The sequence below is a fragment of the Balaenoptera borealis genome (genome assembly GCF_965194805.1).
Source record: "Balaenoptera borealis genome assembly, chromosome: 19".
In the NCBI taxonomy this organism is placed as follows: Eukaryota; Metazoa; Chordata; class Mammalia; order Artiodactyla; family Balaenopteridae; genus Balaenoptera; species Balaenoptera borealis.
This window is the reverse complement of record NC_138878.1, coordinates 1286418-1311241: the sequence shown is the minus strand read 5'-3', so window position 1 is coordinate 1311241 and position 24824 is coordinate 1286418. Positions and strand designations below refer to the sequence as shown.

Sequence of the window (24824 nt, the reverse complement as noted above, 5' to 3'; positions counted from 1 at the left end):
TTTTAGGGCCACACTGAGCGTACCCTGAGCCTCAGGTTGGGACCTGCGGGGGCAGAGCCCACCAGGATGTCCCCACCCTGCTGGTTTTGTTGCTCATGTTTCCCGCTCCTGGGGCTTGGGGCCTGGAAGAGGTTTCCAGCAAAGGTGATAGGGGACCCTGCGGGCCACAGGGCAGGAGGGCAGGCTGCTCGCACCCCGGTCCCCCCACCATGCCCCCACACCACCCACCCTTTCCATTTCATGGGCCTGGCACGGCTCGGGAGGGCCTGGGACCACCCCAGCCCCACTGGGACCCTGAGGTGGCCTCCTGCCTCGGTTTCCCCTCCTGCACAATATGCACACACCCAGCTCTGCCAAAACCAGACATTTTCCCAGAGAGCAGAGGGACCCCCCCCCCCCCACTCTCACTGCAGTGGCCTTGATGGTCAGTGGGCACCCAGGCCCTCATGGGCCCCGGCCAGGTCCTCCTCTCCATCCTGGCTTTGCCCACCAGGGCCTGGTCCGCCCGAACTGTCTCCCGGTCCAGGCCTCCAGCGGGCGCAGGTTTCAGCTCCCGTGATAACTCGGAAAGTTGAACTGGCCCCATTACCGCGCCGAGATGGTTGGCAAGATACGGCCTTGATAATGGGGGAGATACGGCGTCTCCGTGGCCAATGGCCCAGCCTCTCCACCCATTAACATTCCCCACCAGCGATCCCTCGTGCTATCTCCTCCATTTCCACTCCTCCCGCAGATAAGAATGGAAATTCTGACTTCATAGCTCACTGATTAAAGTGTCTGGATTTCTTGATAATACACAGATAAATTATGTTTTTGAAAAAGAAGGTAGGGAGGAGGGTGGGCAGGGTGGGGGCCGTCTCTCCCGGCCTGTCCTGTCCCCCTGGGCCGGCCATCAACCTTGGCACGTCCAGCCTGCACCTCCCAGGCCTCTGCACAAAGACAGTGTCCACGGGCCGGGCCGGGGAGGGAAGGTAGAGGCCTCTGCTGGGAAAGGCGGCCGCATCAGGAGGAACCGTGTTGGAGGGAGTGGGGGCCAAGGGCTGAGCCCTCGTGGGGGACTTAAATCTCAACAGCTCCTCACCGGAGCTGGGTGTCTGGACCCGGCTGCCTTGCCTCTATCTCCTGGGACATATCTCTGGGCCTCGGTGTCCTCATGTGTCAAATGGGCCCAGGCTTGGGTCTCTCCTCTCTCTCCCTGACCCCTAGAACAAGCAGTGCCTGGTTATACACAGTAGGTGCCCGGTAAATGTCAAGGAACCCGGCGGAGCCCCACTTGCCGGTTAGTTGGAGAAAGGGAGGGGCTCCCAGCTCGCTCTCCCCTCCCGGTCCCCAGCCACCCTGCCTTCGGAGGCCCGCTCGGCCGCCACGTGTGACGGCTGGCGCCCTGATGGGACTGAGGTGCCATCTCCGCGTCTGTCTGGGTAAAGCTGCCTCCTTCAGCTGACCCGAGATCCGGCGCTGATGGTGCGATCAGGGCCACCGTGGGACTAATCCTCCCCGCTGAGGGACAGGTGCGGCAGCCGTGGGGGAGGGGACGCTGCAGAGGGGGCACTAGGGACGCAGAAAGCCTGGCAGAGGAGCTGCCTGAGGCTCCCGGCAGGCGCAGGGCAGCTGGCCATTTTCCCTGCTTTCGGCATTTATTTTTTAAGCGACTCTTGAGAAACGAGATTCTCTGTGGTCCCAGAGACAGGAGGCCTGACTGGACAGTCAGTGACATTTCTGGGTGGCTCTGGGACTCCACACTTAAAATCCGAATGGAGCCATTGTTAGCTGATAGCTGCCTTCCCCGAGCACTTGCTGTATGCCAGGCCTGGGCGTGACCTGTGTTATCCTTTAGAGTCCTCCCAGCATCCTGGGAGGGACACCTCTGACCTCATTTCTCCTCGGAGGACTCAAGGCTCAGAGAGGTTGAGTAACCCACCCAAGGTCACGCAGCATGGGAGAAAGCCGTAGAGACCTGACTTAGAGGCCTGGTCAAGGTCTGGGTCTCCATCTTGGCTGCAGGCTCTGGGGATGTTGGCGGCCATGAGCTTCCACCTGCCCTAAGAGGACTGCCCTCTCTGTTTTGGGGGAAAATGCCCAGGCACAGAGAGGGTGAGTGACTGCTCAGGGCCACACAGCCCTGTCCAAGAGCGATGGATGATGGGGCGACTGCTCCTGCTTGCATCTGGAGGTCATTTCATCTGTCCTCAGAAAATGGGCCCCTTTGGTGATAAAGTTGGTTTCTTTCTGTCTTTGGGGTTTTATTTTGTTTCAGTATTCTAAAGGAAGTCAGCTATTTCCAGTAAAATGGTGCATATATGGCGGAGGGGGACAAGCATAGGGTGGGGTGACTGGGTTTGAATCCTGCCGCCTGGGCAGGGCGCCTGGGCAAGTGACTTACAGTTTCCTCACCTGTGCCGTGGGCGTGACTGCACTTCCGGCCTCCTCGGCCTTTGAGGGAGGAGACGGGAGAGAAGCAGGGAGAGCATCCCGGGACACATGCTTTGGGGACGCGGGGTTCTCTCAGGGCACCTGCGGGGGTGCCTGCTGCACCTCCTCCTCGAATCCCACCAGCATTCTTCCTGGGCTGTTTGTGGCAAATGGCTCCAGGTTGCAGAGGCCCAGGCCCCTGTGCTCTCACACAGTGACCTGGGTGGTTCTGGAACATCTGTCCTGTGGCTCTGGGAGCCCTCCCCTTGGACCCTCTGCTTTCACCAGGGCCAGAGAGAGTGCAGAGGGAGGCTAGGGGGTCCAGCCTGCCCCCGTCGCTGTGGCTCACAGGCACTTCCCTGTTCTGAGCCTCGGTTTCCACATCTGTAAAACGGGGCTGAAGACACTAAGACCTGCCCCACGGGCGCCGGGCTGGGAGTCAGTGGCCTGGGAGTCATCTCCCCTGGGGCCTCCCTGTCCCCGCCCAGCCGTGCCCTCAGGGGGTGCACAGGACTTCTCAAGGAAGGAGCTCAGTACCCGCTCTGCAGACCACCACCCTCAAGGCCAGGGAGGCCCAGGTTCAAATCCCGGGCCCCGCACAGCCTTGCCATGTCACCTCTCTGGGCCTCCCTGCCCTCGTCCTAAAACGGGAGTCGGCCCTCCTCAGGGCCCTTTTGCGGGGCTGATGAGAGGGATCTGGGTTCTCTCTCGGGGGCGGATGCTCCCCTGCCGCCGCTGCCCTGTCACCCATCTCAGTGGTGACACCGACCCTCGGGACCCCTGCCCTTTCCAGCCAGGAGCTCCGGGCCTGGGCACTGGGTGTGTTAGACACAGAGGGAGGGAGCCTGAGACGGAGGCCCCTCGGCTCGGGTCCCGGGCGTGGGGGTGGGCTGGGGGCGGGCTGGGGCGGGGGGGGGGGGGGGTGTTCCGCCCTCCCCCCGAACCAGAAAGAAAGAAAAGGGAACTGCGATAAAGCGCAGATAGGCCTGGTGGTGGAGAAGCCCTATCGCTGTTATCTATCTGCCTGCTGCTCCGAGCGGTTCTGTTGTTTCCTCTTATCTCACCCACCAAAATGCCAGGAACAAAGCCTGTGCACACGCGCTCACACACACTCACACACCCGCGAGCCCCCCGCCCTGCAACTCAGAGCCGCGAAAATGGTGCCACTAGATCTAAGGTGAAAGCATGGGGACCGGGTTCTCGTAAAATCATCATCAATGTTGCCATCACTTTGCAAAGGAAGCGGAAAAATAGCTCTCCCTGAGACGAGGCAGCGAAAAATAAGAAGTGGCCCTACAGGGCCTCCCTGGGGGGAAGGACCCAGGCTTGGGGTGGGGAGCCAGGACTGGGGAAGTGAGGTCCCAGCTGTGCTGCTGCGTCCTGGCTGTGTGACCTTGGGTCAGTATCTTTCCTGCTCTGAGTCATTCATAGTGGCGGGGAGGGGGGAGGATTTAAGGAAATGCCTGCACTCTGACCAGAGTTCTCCCCCAGCAGCAGGTGGCCCTTTATGACCCAGACCTGGGGCTAAGACGGGTCACCCTGAGCCTGGCACCCCTAGAACCCACCCACCAGAGCCCCTTAGCCCTCAGGCTCCCCGGAATGGCCCAGCAGAGCCAGTCTCCCCAGAGCCAGCCCAGGGCCCTCAGAGCCCAGTGCCACCGCCCCCCCCATCCCACCCAGCATGGTCTCCCCCACGCCCCACCCCCACAGCCAGGGAACCCAGGGCCTAACCTCTGTGTCCTCAGCCAATGGAAACGGGCATGCAAATGAGCAGGAGTGAGGCCCAGGGATTGGCTAAGCACTGTGCGGGGGGCGGGCCTCCTCAGAGTGGGCGGGGCCTCCTGCAGGGGAGCCCTTAATATGGGGAGACACTGTCCTGGGCAGGACCTTGCCCCAGTGATGGAAAACTGGGCACAGGGGGATGGACAGGCGGGCCTTTGGATGACCTCCTGCTGACCTGCAGAGCCCAGACCCCCACAGCCTGAGTTGGGGGGCCAGGACTTGGGCATTCCCGAGATCAGTGCGGCCAGCTCACACTCCCAGATGGGAACACCGAGTTCAAGAGCTCAAGGCCGGCCAGCTCCCCCTCCCACTCCACGTGTCTGGGGCACCTCCAGCCCCTGTGCGTGCTGTCCCCTCTCCCTCTGCCCTCCCCCGCTGGGCTTTTCATCTGGACCCTCCCTCTGCCGGGCTCCGTGTAGCACCAGGCTGGGGGCGGGGCCTCGGCACCCTCCTAAGGAGTCACGGTGCAGCCCACTGGCCACACCTGCCTCGCTGTCTGTACAACGGGAGGGTCTGGCCTGTCTGCCTCCAGGGTTTCTGTGTGCTCCCTGGGCCTGTGTCCCTATCCACACAGTGAGGGCTCACACAGGAGGTTCTCCGGGGCGTCCTCCTCTATCTGTGGCTGTGGTGTATTCTGGAAACGGGGTTCTCCACAGCTCCTATTTTAGAAATTTATATGACAAGAGACCATGTCCATAGGAAGTGTTCAAGAAACTCTGGGGGATTCTCACGATGTTCAAAGGCACTTTGCACCCCTGGGATGTCTTGTTGGCAAGATGGGGCCCAGAGTCCAGCCAGAGACCCCCCCAGCTCCCACGGCACCCACAGGGCTCTGTGACCTGAAACCCAGCCACAGGCGTGGGCGTTTTTCAAAAACGCATAAGTGGAAAATAGCAGAGGGGTGAGGAGGGAAGGAGTTTGGGCTGAGATCAAGGGGAAGGAAACAGGGAGGGGGCCATCAGACCAGAACCAGACCGCCTCTGTGTGACCGTGGCGGGGCAGCTCTGCCTTCCCCGGGACAGCACAGGGCATACAGCAGGTGCTCCATAAATACTCCCTCGACCGGGTTCTAAATCTGCTCCCCACCCTGGGCCCTGTCCCAGGGGAGCAAAGCCAACCCAAGGAACAGAGGGAACTGGAAGAAAAACAGCCCCTGCAAGGGAGTGCTGTCGTGGGTCGTGGCCACGTGGGTCATGGGCGGAGCTGGGGCTGGCTGCCTGGGAACAGGGGTGGACAAGAGACGAGGCAGAGGCAGATGACGTGTGGGGGGAAGAGCGTTCCTGGCAGAGGGAACAGCAGCGGCAAGAGCCCTAACGGGGAAAGACGCATGACGGCTGGGGAGAGAGGACAGCAGCTGGCACAGGCCTGTTGCTCGGTCTGGGCTCACTGGGTATTCCTGGATGGGGGCGTGGGGGGGCGGAGGCGCAGGGCTGCAGGGGTTGGAGCCGGGCCGGGGAAGCCGTGGCCCCCTCCGTGGGAGGCCAGCAGAGCTGGGCCATGACCAGCTGCAGAGGTTTGCCTGGGACCGTTCACGGGACCGGTCGGCTCATCTGACCTCCCTCATGGACATGCTCCCCAGCATGTCCAGCCCCGATCCGTGGACACAGGACCAGACCCCGCAAGCCCTGGCCTGTCTCTGCGCTCAGCAGTGGCCTGGGGCAGCGTGGGGGGGCAGACGCGTCGCTGTGGAGGGCTGTGTGTCTCTGAATCCCTAAGGAAGGGAACAGGCACTCGGGGAGCACCTGCTGTGTGCTCCACGGCACTGGGCAGCAGACTCGTGTGTGTGTGTGTGTGTGTGTGTGTGTGTGTGGTAAAATACAGGTAGCACAACTTAACATTTAGCCAGTTCAAGTGTGTACCTTAGTGGCAGTAAGTGCATTCGTGAGGCTGTGCAACCATCAACACTGTCCATTTCCAGAAGTTTTCCATCTTCCCAACAGAAGCTCTGTCCCCATTGAACACTGACCCCCTCTTCCTTCCAGCCCCGGGCAACCTCTCTTCCACTTTTATCTATGAATTTGAAGCTGATGTTTTAACTCCCAGTGTTTCAGTTGAGGAAACGGGCTCAGGGCGGTGAGGGGCCTGCCGGTGGGATTTAAGCCCAGGTGCACCGCCGCCCCCAGCTTCCTGGACACTGTGGCTCTGGGCCCCATGGAGACGAGGGATGCACTGGGCCAGGAGGTCTGGGGTCCAGCCCTGCACAGCCACCAACTCCCCGTGGGCCCAGGAAGCACCTCGGGACCTCAGTTTCCCCATCTGTGCAGTGGGAGCAGAGTCAATTTGCTGCCTATGGCCCAGGCGCACCCAGAAGGGAAACAGGCCCGCCCAAAGGACCCTGCTTCTTCCTTCCTTGCTGCACGCCATCCCCGGGGCGCTGGAGAGACACCTGGGGTAGTGTGGCCCCAAGTCTGGACACTGGGGTCTCCCAGGCCCGGTGTACATCCCGCTCCTGATCTGCAGAGCATCAGGAGGGCCTGCCTGGAGGAAGAGGAGCTAGCCACCCCCCACGGCCGTGGCGCCATGGTGTGAATGAAACCCAGAGCCCGAGTGGGCGCAGGAGTCCCTGTGACGAGAGGACCCTCTCACGGGGGTCCTAGTGTGGGACCCGGGGCAGTCGTGCCCGAGGGCTGGGTCTGCAGACGAGCCCGGGCAGGCCTGCCCTCCCGGTACCTGGCCACGGGCCCCAAGGGGCTGCAGCCCCAGGGATGAGAGCTGAGGAGGGCTCGGCGCCTGGCCCATCCCTCTCGGGGTCTCCTGCCCCGCCTATCAGGTGGCAGGGCCCTGTCACACCGGCGCCCCGTCCCCTTCCGGGAAGCCGTCTGCCTCTGTCCATCTGACGGCAGGCCACGCGGGATGGCTCCATGAGCTGCGGCCCCACCCCCGTCTGTCAGTCCTTATCGGCCCATCTGGAGAGAACCACTCCAGAGCCTGCGGCCCCTGTTCTCGGGCACGACTCCCGTCTCCTCCTCCCCGGGCCTCCTTCATACTCACGGCTCTATGCCGTGGCCTCGGCCACCCTGCCACGTGCCGTGGCCTTGACCACCGCTCCCGCCCCACGCTGTGGCGTAGCCCCCTCCCCCTCCCCACCAGTCACACACGTGGGGTCTCTGCCACATGCTCCAAGTGTGTTCTTGACAACTGCCACGGCCCACAAGTGGCCTTGGGCCCTCCCCGCCCCACCCAGGCCACGTGGTCTGCAGCCCTCCCCCGAGGAGCATTCGTAATCGGTTCTCCAGAGTGAAACAATCTCGTGTAATCTATCAGCGGCTATCGGGCCCATCGGAGGGCCGGGAGTGGCCAGGCCCGGAGATGGCGCCAACCTCTAGCGTTGATAAAGTTTCCGAGTTCAGCAGTGATGAATGTTGAGTAAGTGCAGGCCGCCGATAGGATGTGGACTTGGCAGCCCTGCGGCTCCGGCTGAAACCAATCTCTCCCCTATCAGCCGGGCTGGGCTTTCTGGGCTTTCTCAGGCCCCACTCTTTCTTCCCGCCTCCTCTGCTCCCCTTTCTCTCCGCCTCGCCCGCCTGGGCCCCTGCCACCAGGGACCGAGGTGGGGGACCAGCCCGCTGGCCCTGGCCCGAGAGACGGGACAGGCTCTGGGCAGGGGAGGATGTGGAGCCAGACCAAGGAGGTGGCAGAGAACTGGGGACTGCCTGGAGGCGGTGGCCCGGCCTCAGCAGCTGCGCACTGGAGTCCTTCCTGCAATCCAGCATCCACATTCTTCCGCTTAGTTTCCCACGGTGCCGAGAATAAACCCCGGCCGGCCACCCTGCTGCTCCGGCTTCTCTGCCTCTCTCTCAGCCTTGGTGCTCTTTCCTCAGCCGCAGCACCCAAACCCACCAAACTCTTTCCCGATTAAGGGACTTTACACTGGCAGGTCCCTCTGTCTAGAGTTCCCCATGCACAGTCACAGCTTAAATATCGCCTCCTCCGAGGAGCCCTCAGTGACCACTCCCACACCCACCCACCATTCTTTATCCTGTACCCATCCTGGCCCTTCATGATATCCAAGGTGTGTGTTCACCCCCCACCCAGACTGTTCACCCCCATCTGGACCTGTTGCTCACGGTTGACCCAGCACGTGGAAAGCCTGGTGGAAGGAATCATGGTGCTCCTGGGAAGGACCCCCATCCGGGGGCATCTTTATCTCCTGCAAAGCGCTTCCCTGTCCACACTGACAACGGCCCTATGAGGTCGGTGGGTTGATACCCATTTCCCATATGGGTAAACGAAGGCCTGGGCAGGTTCCCCGGGCACAGAGCCATACGCCCCGGAGCCCAGCGCAGTCTCGGTTCTGCCTGGTCCTGAAGAGCCGTGTGGCCCAAGGTCCTGCTCTCTAAGGGGGCTGCTCCTTGCCCCAGTTTCCCTCTTTGCGCTGTGGAGCCGGTTTCCCCACAGGCTGGTGCCGATGCAGGTCCTGGCAGAGCTCCATAAGCTGTTGAGGGCTGTGCACACTTGTCTCGGGGTCTGAGCCAGAGGGAGCCATAGCTCCTGGAGGGAGGGGCCCTGGGTGCCAGCTGCTTCACACCCCTGCTGAGCCCCTACCACAGCCAGGGGAGCAGATGGGCACCCCCCCGTTTCCTCAGGGAACAGAGGGGGCAGACAGCAGTCAACAGACCAGGGAGAGGGGCTGCCCACAGGGGAGGGAGGCCTTCTCCGAGGCTCAGGCTGTGTGTGGCGCAGAGCCCGGAAGGGACACTGAGGCTCAGTGAGGGGAGAGGAGGCCTGGGAGCCACACAGACCTGGGTCCAAATGCCCCCCGAGCGGGCCCCCACCTCTACAAACAGGGACGGTGGGTTTGGGCGGGTGGGCCTCGGGGAGAACGCAGGGCTCGGGAGGGGAGAGCAGGTGGCAGCCTGTCGCTCCCCTAGCTGTAAGGCCTTGGGCAAATTTCTTTACCTCTCTGTGCCTCGGTTTCCCCACCTGGACGATGGGGGTGACACTAAATCAGGGTCGTTACAAGGATCAGAAGTCCCCTGTGGGTGAGTCTAGAGCCCGACCTGCTGCAGAGGCTGCCCGAGTGCTTGTGCTGCTCCCGTCGTCATGGTCATGGTGATGGTGGCATTACTCCTGCCTGGGACAGGCCCAGCGCTGCCCGTGGTCCCCCCTGCCCTGTGCGGTCTCGAGGGGTGATGCGTGCCGGGGGTCCGGGCGTGGCCCTGGGGCCGGGGCACTTAAGCCCCCCAAGTTCGCCCGTTGGTTGCAGGCTGGCCACAGGAGGAGGTGGTGGTGGCTGGGGGTGGGACGCGGTGCAGACCCCCGGGTGTCAGTGCCCCTTCTCCCTGCATCCTGTGGAGCCCCCATACTCACCCAGGCCTCAGAGCCCCAGGCAGGGCCTGCCGGCTTACCTTCCACCAGTGGGGGCAGGTGGCCCGCTCAGGGTCCCCGGGGCTGAGTCCCTGGTCACACACCCCCAACAAACAGGCTCAGCCCCCAGGCTCCCCTCTGGGGCCGTGCCAGACTCCCCCACCGCCACCACTGTGGACCTGGGTGGCCCCCAGCCACACCCGGCTCTGAGCCCACCGCTTCCCCTCCCCCACCTGTCCCGCAGTCACCAGAGTTTCCAGAGCACCCACTGTGCACCGGAGCTGGGGATGCCCCAGTCTCCGGGAACAGAGACGGAGAAGGCAGTGATGGAGTAAGTGTGCAGTGAGAAGGCGGGCAGTTCTGGGCCGGGACAGTTCAGGCCAGGCCGGCCTCGCCAGAGTCAGGGGAGGGCGGGCACTGGTGTGGGTCGGGGTGGGCCGCGGCCCACGGCCAGGGCTTCAGAGATGGAGAACCGAGGTGCACTTGAGCCGAGGAGGAGTTCTGGGTGAGTATCACCAGGAAGCCAAGTGCAGCAGGGGAGACGGGTGTAGACAGTCACTCAGGCAGCAGTGAGTCTTCAGAATCTGTGCCGACAGCCCCAAGGGAAGGGGCTGGGGGAGCTGACTGGCCGTGGCCAGGGCAGGGAGGCCTGGGGGAAGAGAGGGCTGCCTTGGGCTGAGGGGTGCCTGAGGCCCTGGGAGTGGTCGTCCTGGCTCAGCAGCTACACGGGAGGACAGCAGGCTCCTGTTTCTGGGCCTGGGGACTTGGGGACAGCAGATCCCCAGGAGCCTGCTTGCTGGCCTCATCCCTGCACCCGCCCACCGTCTCCTTGGCACCCAGGTCTCCCCTCCACACCCTTGCAGCCCAGTTGCCAGACCTCCCGTGAGGAAGTCAGAGCACCGGTGAGAACAGTAGGGGTCTGGGGGAGGGACAGGGAAGCCAGGACAGTGCACAGCCGAGCAGGGGTGCCAGGCGCTGGGTCAGCCGGGGGTGTGGAGAAGTGACTGGGAAAGGCGGTCGAAGATCCTGACTGACCCCTGCAAAGCTTTGGAGAGAAGCGGGTGGGGATTTGGGCTGCTGAAGTGTCTCTTTGCTGAGCCTGGGCTACAGGGGGCCCTGGGTTTTGTTTGGGTTACCTAGGACTGTCCTGCTCATCTTTCAGTGAACACGCCTCCAAAAGATGAATGACACTTAAAAGGATGAATTTTATTGTATGCAAATGATATCTCCCTATGATATTTTAATACGTTAAAAGCTGAAGTAGGTCGCAGCACTCTTGTTCCTTAGAGTACGGGGTCCCTGTTCCCGGAGAGCATGGGGCCTCCGCTGGTCTCCGCTCTGAGCACCCAAGTTCTTCCTTGACGCCGAGGGCTCTCCTTGCCCTCCCGTGGCCCAGAGTGTGTTGTGACAGCGGCTGGCCACTCTCCTCGGCCTGGCTTACTTGGGACAGCGTGCCACCAGCACCTCCCGGGCGTGGCCTGGGTGCACACAGGGCTAGGAGGCTGCGCGCCTCAGGTCCAGCTCACAGCCTGGCAGCAAAAGCAGGTGAATCCACCGTCACTCAGTCACAGCCGTGTTGGGGGCCTGCCCACCCAAGGCGGGGACCAAGCCTGAGAGGCCGAGGGTCTGGACTCACGTCTGCTCCTCTGGAAGGAGGAGTGAGCCCCCTGCTGCAGGGTGCACCCGAGCGCCATCAGCTGACCCTCGGCGGGGAGTCAGGCTGCCCCCCCAACGCCCTCCCGGCTCCTCTGTCCCAGGGCCACGCCTGCCACCGGGTATCGGGGTGGGGGGCAGGACCAGCGTGGGAGGGCATCTGGACCCAGGCCCCCAGCGCACACGGAGGTTCAGACCCTCGCCCTCCCCTCCGCGGGGCAGGCTGCCCACTCGAATAAGCCAAGATTATCTTGCCAACATCCTCTTTGTGGTCGCCCTGGCTGTCAGCAGGAACTGATCCTGGGTTGATGAGGGCCGCTGGCGGGTCACAGTGGAGGCCTGTGGGCCCCTCCCAGCCTGAGCTTCCCGAGGACGAGAGGGCACCCCCGCCCCCAGCGCGCTCCGCGGGGAGTCCCGCTTCTCGTCCTTGCTGCCATGGGTGCACCTTTATCGTAGGGTACAGCCCGCTAGGGGCGACGCTGGCAGCACCTTCCATGGAGTGGGCTGCGGGGCGGGGTCTCCCTCCGTCCTCCTGCTGGGCACTGGGGGAGGGCAACAGAGCATCAGAGCAACACCCCAGGGGACAATTGCGGACAAATGTAAGGCTCCAGGGATGACCCAAGTGTGGGGAGAGATTTCACGGAGGCAGGAGGAGGCCCCAACCGGGCAGGGGGAGCTGTCCTGGCAGAGGGACAGTGTGGGCTAAGGGCACATGCCTGGAGGGGCGTGGACAGCGGAAGCAGTTTGGCTGTCATCCAGGGGGTGAGGGTGGAGGGAGCGGGGAGGAGCTGGGAGCCAGGACGGCCCTGTGCTGATGGGCCTGGACCTCCTGCCAGAGCGGCCCGGAGAGCAGTGGGCAGCTTCCAGCCACGTTTGGGGGGTGGACGTGAGGTGGACCCACCGAGGGTGCCCAGCATCTGTGCTGGGCCTTGGTACCCTGGCGGGAGGGTGGGCATGAGAGGACCCACAGGCACCCAGGGCGCCTCCCAGATCGCCAGCCTCCCCCCACGATGCCTGCACCCCTGTGCTGTGCGAGCTTCTCAGGGACCATGGGCCGGGACCCACCTTCCTTCTAAGTGTTGGCAAAAGTTTTAAGAAGTTCTGGTTAAATGGGACCCTTTCTAGGCCCTGGTGACCTTCCCTGGGGCCGAGAACCTGCCCGTCTGCCCGCCTCCCCTCTGCGCCCCTTTCCTGCCAGCCCTGGGCTCTGAGGCGCGGGACACCCCTGCCCTTCACCAAAGCCCCGTACGCTGGTCTCCCCTTGCTCCCCCGTCCCTGCTGGGGGCTCCCCTTCTCACTCGCTTCTCTCCATCCAGCTCAGCCTGGAAATCAGCCCAGCTCCTTGTTAGAACTGAGGGTAAAGAACAAGTCACATGGTCCCGAGGGGCTGGGGCCGCCTGTGTGCTCGGGGCCTCTGTTTCCTCGTCCTCCAGTACCAGCTGGACCAGAGCCCGTCCTGGCTGGAGGGGCCCAAGCCCCCGGGACACAGCACAGCCGCCCTCGGGGAGAACGAGGCTGTCCCCACCGCCTCCTGCCCCTGCCGTGGCCCGAGCTGCCCCACTGCCCTGCGGTGGGAAAGTCTGAATCTGTTGCTATTTTCTCTCAGTTATCGGGCCCTTATCTGGCTGCTGTGTGCCGCCCAGAGGCCAGGGTCTCTCCCTGGCAGCGCCATGCCCCCTCCCGCCCACCGCTGACCAGGGCCAGTGGGACAGGAGGCTGGGCCTTCCACCGGCCTAGGGGGAGGTCTTTCTCTTCCACCCACACTGCCCTCCCCAGGCCCCAGCCCCTCATTCCCCTCCCTCCAGCCGTGCCCCTTGGTCCCCACGCCCCTATCCATGCCCCGCCCCCCATCCCACCGCCAGAGGGGCAGGTGTGGCACCTCCCTGGAGAGTTGAAACAATAACAACAGTTGTAATAATAACCCCAAGTGTGTGCTCGGCACCCACTAGCACCACATTGCTGAACCCTGACCGCAGCCCATGACTCGAGGCTGCTGTAACCCACAGCTTTCCGTGAGGAAGCTGGGCTTGGGGAGGCGTGGCCTGCACAAGGCCACAGGCCCCAGCGTCCTGCTCTTCCTTCTGCCTGGAGTGCTCTTCCCCAGCCCCGCCCACAGGCAGCCTCCTGTCCCATCCCAGATCACCACTCACTCGTCACCTCCTCCAGGAAGCCTTCCCTGACTGTCACTCCACCTCTCCTTGGTGGCAATGGCCACACTTGCATTTTTGACGTTTCTTTCCTGGGGGGGTACGTGTTGGCTGCTGCAGGGTCCCCAGGACCTTGTGCGGGGAGATGGACTCGGGGGAGGTTTCATGAGTGAATGAAGAACACAGGAGTGAACGGCAGTTGAGAAGAAGGCCGTGGGCGCTCAGGTCCACCGCACCCCAGGCTGTGCAGGTGGGGATGTCGGGGGACGAGCAGGGCCGCGTGCCCACCAGTGTCCACCCCACCCCCAGGCCATCGGGCCTGCGTTCATGCTCCGGCCCTGACACAGAAGGGGGCCTGGCAGGTGCCCGCACCTCTCCTTCCTCCTCTGTGAGTTGGGAACACAAAGGATCTCCCCACAGAGGCATAAATGGCTGTGTAATGGCAGCCACTTAGCGGGGCCTCAGGAAAGACCCACGCCTGAGGTCAAGCGCGGAGTCCAGGTGGAGGCTCATGGGGCTTTGCTCTGGTTGTTTCTCATAACGTTTTCAGTGGCCTGGGGGGCGGGCACAGTCTACAGGGGCCAGCGGGGGTTCGGCCGGGGCCTCCAGACTCCCTGTCCAGTGCTCTGAGCCACCCCGCTCTGCACCCCACCTGGCAGGCTCACCCCAGAGCCACATCGGGCGATTTTGTCCTCCTCAGCTGCCAGCTCCGGCTTTCTTTGGGGTAGTCATCAAAAGGAACCCCAGCTGCCTCCACATCAAAGCCGGGAGGGCCATCAATCATCGGCAGCCTGGGCCTCGGAAGGGAGTTGGGATCATCCCGCTGCACAGAGCCTGTCTCCGTAATTCAGTTTTAAAGCATGAAAAAAGGGAGTTGATGAAATTCCGCTATCAGCGCCAAGCCAATATGCAAAATATCTCACCCCCAATCAAATAGCTATTATGTTTTCATTTCCATTTCGGCGTCCGGCTTAATGAGCAGGAGACAGATCGGCTTGCGGGGCGTCTGCTCGCCGTGATAACTGAGGGGCTTCGGGCAGCAGGGGCCGTGCCCAGTGCTGGCGACCACCGTCATCACCCGTGGACGCCCCCAGACAGGTGCTCGGCCTTGGGCCCAGGCCTCTCCATCCCGCCGGGCAGTGGGGCCAGTGTCACCCTCACCCCAGGTCATCGGCAGGGCGGGGGAGGCGTGGGGCCGCGCCTGGAGCAGAGAAGGGCTGTGGCCTCAGCAGCGTCCACGTGGGTGGTGTGTTCGGGGAGTCGGGCTCCTGCCAAGGGCCACAGGCAGGTCAGTCCAACTTGCTGGGCCTCCGTTGACTAATCTGCGAAGTGGGCATGACTCAGCCTCACCTCTGGGATGTCGGAAGACTCCCAGGCACTCACCCATCATGCCTGGCATCAGGGCCTGCCTCTTGCTGGCCCCTCCCCGCACACACCTGCCCCACTGCCCTCCACTCCTGGGCTACGAGGTGGGCAGGGGGCTTAAGGGAAGACGTTTGTAGAATGCTGAGCACAGGACTCACATACAGGCGGTGCTTAATAATAGCAACACCCTGCTGGGTGCTGGGTGGAAGCAACTGATGCTGGTGACGGGTGGTGTTCCCTGCGCACTTAACTACGTGCCAGGCGCTGACCAAGGCTCCACACAGGTGAAACCGAGTTTCGTCCTGCGGGGTCAGAGCTGTTGTGCTTTCCGAGCACAGGGAGGTGGAGTGACTTGCCTGAAGTCACACAGCAAGGACACCGCCTGCCTGGCCGTGGGTTGGTCTGGCTCAGCAGTTGGGGTGTCTGACCATAAAGGGCCCCACGGGGGTCGAGCAGGGTCCTTCCTAGCCCAGGGCACCCCGGGAAGCAGCAGCGTCTCACCCCAGCCAGTGGAGAAAGCTTCCTCCCAAGTGGAGCGGAGACCCAGGTGCACAGGTGGCCCCGGGGGTGTCGGGGGGCTCCAGCGGTGGCTCCGAGGTAGACGTGGGGCAGGATTGGGGCAGGATTCGCAGCATCACATGCCGTCACATCCCGCCTTGGGCCTGGAGCCATTTGCTGGTTGGCGATTGTCTCCTGTGTTATCAGAGTGTTAATTGTGCTGGAATGAATTAGCGGCATTAGGATAAATTGCTGCAGCCGGCAGCCTCTTTCTTCACGCTCCTGTCACGCTTTGTGTGGAGCGGGTGCCTTTGTTCTCCCATAAATGGAGCCGCCAGGAGCTCAGGGCCTCCCTGGGTGGCTGAGGCCCACCTGGGCGGGAGAGTCATGGGGAGAGGCGTGTGCCCGGCATCGCCCGGCCGCAGGGCTCTGGTCCCAGCAGTCCCTGAAAGCAGGGGCTTCACACCCATTCTCCAGAGCTGGCCACTGAGGCCCTGAAGTCCCACGGCGTCGGCAGGAGGGACCACAGCTCTGGGGCACCATCTCCAGCTCTGAATGAGCTGCAGAAGCACCTGGGCTTCTAGAAAGAGTTAGGCAAGCAGGCCTGCGAGCTGCCCGCCAGGGCAACCGGCAGTGCAGGCTGGGGGGCCAACCCCACGGGCCGGGGAGCCTCTGCTTTTCTGCCCTGGCGTCTGCCAGGGGAGGTCATGGGGGGTCAGGCCTCCCACCTGTCCCAGAGGCACGAGTCTGGGGTGTGCCCAGCCCGCCACAGAGCCCACCGTGTGGGTGCGTTGATGAGAGACCGTGAGGCTTAGCCCAGGGCTGGTTCTGTGTGGTCTGAGCCCGGCCTTGGCCACGGGAAGCGACGGGGAGTGAACGCCTGCCCGCCTGCTATCGTTACAGCTCTGAGGGGTCCCGGGGAGCCCAGGGCCCGTGGGTTTGTGGGGCCGGAGCTAGAATCCAGAGGGTGCAGCTGGGCAGTGGGGGGGGCGGGGCGGGCAGGTGTCTGCAGAGGAGGAGCTGGGGAAGGTGATGGGGCAGGGGGCAGCGCTGCCCGGGCACCGGTCTCGGGCCCCAGGGCCCAGCTGAGACGGGGTGGAGGGGGCCTGTGGGAGATTCACAGAGCAGGGTGAAGAGGGACAGCTGTTCTCCGCTGTTCTCTCTGCCCACCGCACTGGCACTACCCCTTTGACCTCGGGGGCACAGGTTGCCACCCTGGCCTGCACTCGGGGACATGCTGGTGGGTCTGGCTCCGCCACCCTCCTAGGTGGTCTGGGGAGTCAGTCTGCCTTCCCACCTGTACGCAGGGCTCCGTGGGGCACCCCCTGCGTGAGGCTTGTGGGAGGATTGGTGGGCCCCGGAGGCTGGACTGCAGACGCCTGTGCACCCACCTGTGTCCCATCAGCCATTCACCCCCCCCCTTAATCAGGTTGATGAACACTTCCTGTGTGCCAGGCACTGGGGCCCGCCCTCTGCACATTCCCAGACCTCAGAACCTGAGTGTGGGGGCTTCCTGGAGGAGGGGTCCCAGGCACAGGGGGCAGGTGTGCAGAGCCCCGGGAGATGTTTACCTTCGGGGGTTGTGGATGTGCACCAGGACCCTGGGACGCCGCAGAGCGTGCGCCTGCATTTCGGCAGCCCCCAGAGGCCCCGCCCAGAAGACACCAGCGCTGCGCTCACTCACGCCTGGAGCAGAGGAGAGGGGAGGGGTCGGGCTGCCCGGGGCCAGCGTCCTGGCAAGAGTGGCCTGTGGGGTCGGCAGAGGCTGCAGGGCAGGCGAGGTGAGCAGGAGGCCGGGTGGCCCCCAGGCATTGGTGCCGGGCTTGGGGTGGGTACAAGGGTGGGGTTCGCACATCTAATCATGGGGGCCTGGGGGAGCCCCCGTGCTGACGGCCGCTCCCTCGAGGCCTCTGACCGCCTGGGGGGCCGAGACCCTGCTCGGACCCCGCTGCGCCCGGCCCTGGGGCTGTGCCTGTGCTGGGGGGGTCAGGACGCCGGTTGTGGGCACCGTGGGGGGCAGCGCCTCACGACTCCCCTGGGGCTGTGTCTGTGCTGGGGGGGTCAGGACGCCGGTTGTGGGCACCGTGGGGGGCAGCGCCTCACTACTCCCCTGGGGCTGTGTCTGCAGGTTCCCTCAGAGACATGGAGGCCAGAGAAGAGGCCCAGGCCGCGGACACCAGCCTCCCGGAGCAGGAGGCCACAGCACTGGAGCCCGAGCCCCCGAGCCCTTCCAGCCCAGGTGAGTCGGGCGGTGGACGTGGCAGGCTGGGCCCTGGCATCCTGGCGCCCTTCCCCATGTCCCCATCCTCGCTGCGAATTCACAGGAGCCAGTTCCCACTGAGGACTCAAGTTTTCACACCTGTGAAATGGGCGTTGCACCAAGAGGTGTCTGTGGGCTGCCCGTGCCCGCTGGGGCTGGGAGAGGCAGGTGTGGAGGGGCTGGTCTGGGAAGAGGAGATGCACACACCTGCAGAGGGTCTGGAAAGCCCAGCCCTCGTGGCAGAGATGGGCAGAGCAAGGCCCCAGTGGGGAAGGTCTAGGCCAGGGTGAGGCAGGGGGTCATATGGGCACTGAGTGACCTGGGGAAAGCCACACCCCCCCCGGCCTCCGTGTACCCTCGATGAAACGGGGTTGCCTGCCTCAGCACACGTGGGGCTCGGTACCGAGCAGGTTCTCCTGTTAAGGCAAAACACCCCGTTTTACAGACGGGGGAATGAGGCCCAGAGAGGTTAAGTGACTTGCCCAGGGTCCCACAGCCTGTGAGCACCTGAGCAGGATCCGACCCTCAGTCTGGATTCAGGTTGGTTCTCCCTGTCCCCTCTGCCTGCACCCCACCCCGCCCCACCCTGGGCACCTGGAACCTCTCCTGGGGCCCTCCTGGCAGTTTCCCCAGGGTTTTGGGGGCACTTTTCTGAAGCTGAGAACAGGACTTGGAAGGAGAGACTCCCACACACACACCCAGGGGTGAATTAACCTGACACTAGGAGGCCTCCTCTGTCCGGGTCCCTGGAGGGGCCTCAAAGCCGGGCCATCCTCTCAGGCCAGCTGTGCCCTCAGAGACCCCCAAAGACCCCCAAGAGGATGGGCCTCACTGCGGTGGAGGCCCTGGGGGAGGTCAGTGCCCTCACCCCTGTTTTCCAGAAGAGGGAGCTGAGGCTGGGGGTTAGCGGAGGGAGGATTGGGGGGGTGGGCTCTGCCTGTCCCCTGCTCTGAGCCCCGCTCCCCGCGCCCCCCTCCCCCCTGCCGGCCGTGGACAGCAATCTCACTCACATCCGTGCTCCGTACCACGAAGCCCTGTGCACAGGGGCTGAGTTACCCCCAGACCATAGTCCCATGGGAGAGACATAGCCATAAATTGGGCCATTTTAGAGGGTGGTAAGTGGGTGTTGTGACTGGGAAGGAAGGCGAGATGGGGTGGGTGTGGCAGTGAGCAGAAACCTGCAGGACGCGTGGAGTTGCCTGTGCTACACACACCTGCACGTGCAAAGGCCCTGGGGTGGGACAGAGAGGGGACAGGAGGGGAGCCCTGCAGGGCTGGGACTGGGGGGTGGAGATCCTAGACAGACGGTGGGGGGCTCCTTCTCACTGTGGACCCCCATCCCCAGAATGTGCCAGTGTCAGAGAGTCAGAGTCTCCCCCGGATGACCACAAGCCCCCAATAAGCCTCATCCTCTGAGACCTGCCGGCCTGTGTCCCTTTCCCCAGCGGCAATCCATTGGGGTCACTGGGGCTGTGCAGTGAGAAGGAGGCTAAGCCAGCAGGACTTGAAACCAGGGCAGGGGCTCCCGTCACCCGCGGCTCCCCTGGGGCAGCGGGCAGGGTGGAGGCTCAGGGCCTGGCCTCTGGCGCTCGCGTTCACAGCTGTTACTGTCTCTGCCTTCACCATCACCATCAATTGTTTAGTGCTGCGGCCAGCGCTCACCCCAGCCTATCCCGGCCCGGGCTCCTGCCCTTTCTGAGCCTTGGTTTCCGCATCTGTAACTGGGCACCAGCCCCTCCGAGGGCCCAGGGAGCGGCGAGGGGCCCCCCATCACCATCGGGTGCTGCGTGCTAATGGGGGCCACGCTCTCCAAAGGGCTAGCGGCTGGTTACTGGTGGACTTTGCCCCGAGGAGCCGGGCCCCTTATCTGATCTGGGAGCCGGGCTGCACGGGGTGGGGGCGGGGGCGGGGGCGGGACTGGGGAGGAGCTGGAAAAAAACAGCCGGGGTTGCACCTGGCACAGGCCTCAGTGATAACGTGCTGATGGGCGCGATAAGACAGCAGGAGCAATGTCTGCCTGTCGGGCGGGCCCAGTGCAGCTCCCGCGCAGTGGCTGGAGCTCGGATGCCAGCCGTGTTGATTTATAGCCAAAAATAATAGGACTTTTATACCGTGTGATTGATTTATTCGATGTTAATCACGGCCCTTATCGCGGGTATTAATAATCTGCCGGGCGTGTGACGTCACCAAGGGGGGGCTTTTATGGGCGCTCATCGATTGGGGGCCGCGGTGGTTATCGGGCCCAGCAGGGAAGGCAAATATGCCCTTTGGGCTGGAATTGGGTGCGGGGCTTGGCGGAGGAGCCCCCAGCTGCCGGCCGAGGAGACCAGGGAGCCGGGCCACGCGTGTGCCCGCTGGCCTGGGCGTGCTGGTAGGCCGTCCACGCTCTAATCATTAACAGCATCTGGGAGGGCAGCTATTGCTGCCGCAATTAATAAGGGGCTGAGGGGTTTTAAAGGCCAAAAATGAAGGGGGAGAAACGGAGATGTCTGACGGCGCCCCCTGAGAACAAGCTGGTGGGGGGAGGGTGGTGGCGGGAACTGTGCCACGTGCTTACCCACCTGGGCCTCAGTATCCCTCCCGGCCACAGGCTGGGGTGGACGGGCAACTCGGTGCCCTGAGGCTCAGTAGAACCTTCTGGTGTTTTCCTTCCTGCAGATGCTACTCCTCCACCCCCACCGCTACCACCACCCCCCACGTCCCCAGGAGGCTCCGAGGAGACGGAGGGTCCGGAGCCAGAGACGAGGCTGGAGAAGGAGGAGGCCAGCAGCCCCTGGAGCGGGCCAGGTAAGCGCGCCTGTGACCGGGGTCTGGCGGCACTGTCTCTCCAGGGCAGCCCTGGGGCCCAGCCTTCTGGGGGTCCTGGGAGCTGGCCACCCTGACCGTGCGGGTGCGACAGGCCCGGCCCACTGGCCAAGGAGATGGGTGGGGAAGCACCAGGCCCAGGTCTGTCTGTTGCAAAGTCCAGCCGGCCTGTGGGCCAGCGGCTTCCCTGGAGGTGGAAATGTGAGTCTGGAGCGGCCCAAGTGCCTGGGCCTTCCCAGCCCAGCTAGGGGCTCAGGTCTGTGTGGGTGGAGAGGACCCACCCCTGGGGTGGCTGCCGCACGTGGCAGGGGGCAGGAAGCCGTTCCAAGCCGCCGGGTCCTGGGTCAGGAGTGTCTTTGAAGGCGGTTTCGTGCTCCCAGCACTGCCCCACCCCCACTTGTAGCTGGAATTCTGACCTCGGAGGGCCCACCAGATGTGTTCTGCCCGTGGCTCCCACTTCCACCGATGTATGAGTATAGGGCAGGCTGGGCGTGTCGGCTGTTGCCGTGATTCCTAAGTACAACTGACGCGGCTCAGGGGAACCGGGGCAGCTCGGAGGGGTCCTGGGAGCTGCTGGGTGAAGGAGGGAGGGCGTGGTCCTCGGGAAGAGAGGGAGAGAACGGAGGTTGCACACTCGGGCCAGGCGCACGTGCACGTAGCAAGCACATATCGAGCACCTGCTGTGTACCCGACGTACAGCTCTGAGCAAACAGGGTCCTCAGAGAGCTGGGATGACACAAGTGCAGTCAGTGGCCAGTGGAGCGGAGGCACATGGCAAGGGCCTCATCTTGTGGGGGTCAGGGAGACCTCACCAGGGCAGAGAGGACCCCCATGGTCTCCCAGGGGTGTCAGAGATGGTCTGCCAGGTTCAGTTCGAGTGGCCATGTGGACCCTTCATCGGGATCCCAAGGTGTCAAGGAAAGAGTGCTGGGATCGATTAGTGATGTCTGCATGGCACCAAGTAGATGAGGTGGCATGTGTGCCTTCCGGTCCCCCTGCTGATTTAACACACCTCTTCCTACAGTAGGTAGGTGTCTGAGGCCCAGAGAGGGAGGGATGGGCCTGGTGGGCCTGGTGGGCACAACTTAGATGGTGACCCCGGACCACAGGGAAACAGTCTACTGCCAGCGTCTCCCACCTGGATGGGCCATGGTGCTGCCTGGGAGTGGAGCATCCTGGGTCAGACAGGCTGGGGGGGGGGGGTCCCCTCTGCTGCCCCATGATGGGATGGGGCTTAGCACAGGGACACCGCTGCCCTTCTGGATGGACTCGGCCGCCCCCCACCCCACTTCAGTGACTCAGTGACAGGCACGGGAGGGGCCCCAAGGGCCCTGGCAGGGATGTCCTCTCCTCACAAGGAGCACCTGGCCAGGGGCAGGTCATGTGTGTACGAGGCCCTCACAGCCCGGTCGGGCACAGCTGAGCCAGATACCCACCTGCCGGGGCTGGGCCGTTCCACGCACACGGGACAGTGCTGTGGGGCTGGGGCCCGCGGTCAGACCCCTCTGCCGCCTCAGTTTCCCCAGCTCTAGGACAGGGTACCAACGAAGCACCCAGAGACGCTGGTTCAGCACTGCCTCGGCCCATGGCTCGCACATTCCAGGGACCGCCTGGGTGCCTGTGGGCCCTGATCGGCCACTGGGCAGGCGGGGGCCTGAGAGAGCAGCTGCTGGACAGGGTGACCATGGGGCGGAATGTGCGAGGCGGTCCTCACACCAGCCCCTCGAGGCAGGGGTGAGGCGACCCTCCCCTTTATGGAGAGATCCAGGCACAGAGCAACTAAGGGGCCTGTCTACATCACCACCAGGGAAGTGGCACAGCCAGGATGCAGACCCACCGCCTGGCTCCGGAGCTCGGGCAGCAAGTGTGTAGACGCCAGCCTCAGCTGTCCTCCGGTCGGTCCCCGCCCACCCTGCGGACTTAGTATCACCATCCCCGTTTTACAGACGGGAAGGCAGAGGCCCCTGGAGATTGGAACCTGGCCCCGGGGTGGCCGTGGGGGCCATGGCTTGGGTGGGTGCACCCGGGAGCTTCCTGCGCTATTTGCATCCTCGGGGGCTGGGGGGCTCCCTATCGGCCCCCACAGATAGGAATTTCTGTGCAGTGGGCAGCGATGGGCCGATAAGCGGCCTCCGGCCAACCGCCGTGGTGGCCGCCCCCTATCAGACCCTGAACAGGCCACGCTTATCGCCCGGCCGGGAAGCCAGAGAGGCCCCGTGGGCTCTTATCTCACAGGGGCCGCCGTGCTGGCGATAGGGTGGCAGGCTTGCCTGGGCCACTGTCCCCAAGGGCAGTGCCCAGCCCAGGGACCGGCCAGGGGACAGAGGTGTCCAGCGGGGCCTTCGCTGCAAGTCCCGGTGCCCTGCGAGCTTCCCCGGCCCCTCTCCCCTCGCTGTCCCTCTGAGCCCCGCCCCTTCGTGTCTCCCCCCACCCCGCCATCTGAGTCTGTCTTTAGATCTCCAGTTGCCCCTCCTGCCCCGTCCCCCGTGGGGAAAAGTGCAGCCCTGGGGACCCGGCTTGTGCCTGGGGGCACCCCCGCCTTTCCCTCTGGGATGGCGAGCTGGTCTGGACCACAGCGCACCCTGTGCTGTCTGGCTTTGAGGAGTGACCGGGCCCCAAGCCTCGGTTTCCCACGTGAGCTGCGTGAGGGTGGGCCCTGGAGGCTGGGGCTCGCACACACCTGGTGCGGCCCATGCAGGTGGTCGCCCCCATCTCGCCTTTCTGGCCACTGTCTGCTGACCAAGACTTGGCTTGTGGGTCAGACCCATCGCCCAGGGAGGGTGCTGAGACTGCAGGGTCCCAAGGGCAGGTGACGTCAGCCAGGCAGAGAGGCTGGGTCTCAGTGCCTCTCTCCAGCTGCATGGTGGGTGCAGCGCGGCCGCCCTGCCTGCAGCAGTCAAGGCCCCGAGCAGGTGGCCACAGAGACCCCCAGGAGATAGTACATGGCACCAGGCAGGAGGGAGGCCTCCCAGCCCCGTCCTCCCAGGGGGCTCTCGACACGCGCTGCAGACACAGCGAGGTCCTGGACCCTTGAGGGCTTTGTACACACGAGAGTGCAGGTATGCAAGGGGCCTGTTCTCTCCTGGCCTTGTTAGTGTCCCCACGCTAGCTCCCTCCTCCCACCTGTGACCCGGCGACCCCAGAGCTCCAGACCCAGGCTGGGATGTGGTCAGAGTGTCCTGTTCACTTTCGGACGTTGTGACCGTCATCAGGTCACTAGCTGCCGGCAGCTAGTTCTCAAGTGTGGCTGCTTCAAGGGGGGACCACCCCCACCCCAGCAGTGCTGAGAGGCCGGAGCCTTCCTGCCTGCCTGGGCCGGGGTCCAGCTTTGCTGAGCGACTGTGGGCTGGTTACTTGACCTCTCTGGGCCTCAGTTTCCTCATCTGTACAAATGGGACGCAGGGCAGAGCAGCTCCCCACTCAGTGCTGTCATCTCGCCCTGGTGGCCCGGGTGCCTCTGGGTAGGGGAGGGGACGTGTAGGCAGGTTCCAGAGAGAAGCTGCTCTCTGAGACCAGAATTCCGCTGTCGAGCAGAACGGCACCGCAACCCCTCGGCCAGCCGAGCACGTGGCCACGGAGCAGGGAAGGGGGGAGCCGCCTCTCGTGCCCCTACTGGTGATGGGCACCTCGGCCCAGGGGTCCCCACTGACCGTCAGGAAGCCGGGATCCAGGCTGGGTCTGAGACCGCTTGGCCTCGGGGATGTCACCTCCCTCCTCTGAGCCGCGGGGGCAGCAGAGGCCACGCTGCGTGGTGCAGGGTAAACGCCTGCTGACTCGTGAGAGGCCGGGGCGTCCTGCGTCCTCATGGAGCTCAGACGCCACCAGCGAGCCAACCGTGGTCTGGGTGGGAAGGCAGGGGTCCTAGACAGAAAGGTGACCCGGAGGGGCCTGAGGGCACGAAGGCGCTGAGGCCAGGAGGTCCGCGTGGACGTGGGAGCGGAGAGTGCCAGGCAGAGGCACAGCCCACACCAGGCTCCCGGGGGACTGAGCAGGGTGCCAGGTGGGCGGGGGGTCTGGTCCCGAGGGAGATGGGGGGGTCCCTTGGGGTTGCCTCAGGGGAAAGTGGATGAGAGCAGAGCAGGGGACCCACCCCCGGCTGAGGGTCTGTGGGGGACAGTTACAGCCCGCTGTGGGCAGGGGGCTGCCCTGCCTGGCCCTGCCCTCATCTTCCCTTGAGCCGCTGGCTGGAGTGTGAAGGGAGAGGGGTTGGGCAGCAGGGACCCAGAGAGCTGGGTATTTTTATCTTTGAAATGACCTTGTTCGCTCGAGGGGCTGGCTGTTTAAAATTCTGATATGCAGATGGCTGAGAGCTATAATCTGAAATCCCCAAAGCACATCTGGGAGGGTAGCTGCCACTGCCTTAGCTCTGTGGTCCCCGGTGCCCTCTGCCCATCAGGGTGCGCGGCCCCCAGTGACCCGCTGCCCCCTCTGTCTCCACACTTAACATCCAGAAAAAGCAGAGGGTCGGGCAGACAGGCAGCCCCCACAAGGGCGGAGAGCCCTGAGGGTCCCTTCCGACTGTGGGGTCCTGAGCCTGTCACCTACCTCATGACCCCCTTCGGAGCCTCTGTCCAGTGGCAGTCACCATGACCTCA

General features: G+C 64.0%; 1 protein-coding gene across 6 annotated transcripts in view; it reads left to right on the top strand.

Annotated features, from left to right (window-relative positions):
• ZFPM1 (zinc finger protein, FOG family member 1) overlaps positions 1-24824 on the top strand; it is a 69746-nt gene that overhangs the window by 9376 nt on the left and 35546 nt on the right. For 2 of the 6 annotated variants that reach the window (XM_082370082.1, XM_082370085.1), the window contains exons 2-3: positions 17293-17403; positions 20083-20211. In XM_082370082.1, coding sequence (XP_082226208.1) covers positions 17293-17403; positions 20083-20211 — 240 coding nt within the window. Of the gene's footprint in view, positions 1-16840; positions 16946-17292; positions 17404-19611; positions 19796-20082; positions 20212-24824 lie in introns of those variants that run through there. The other 4 variants (XM_082370083.1, XM_082370081.1, XM_082370084.1 and 1 more) reach the window with 3 other exon arrangements.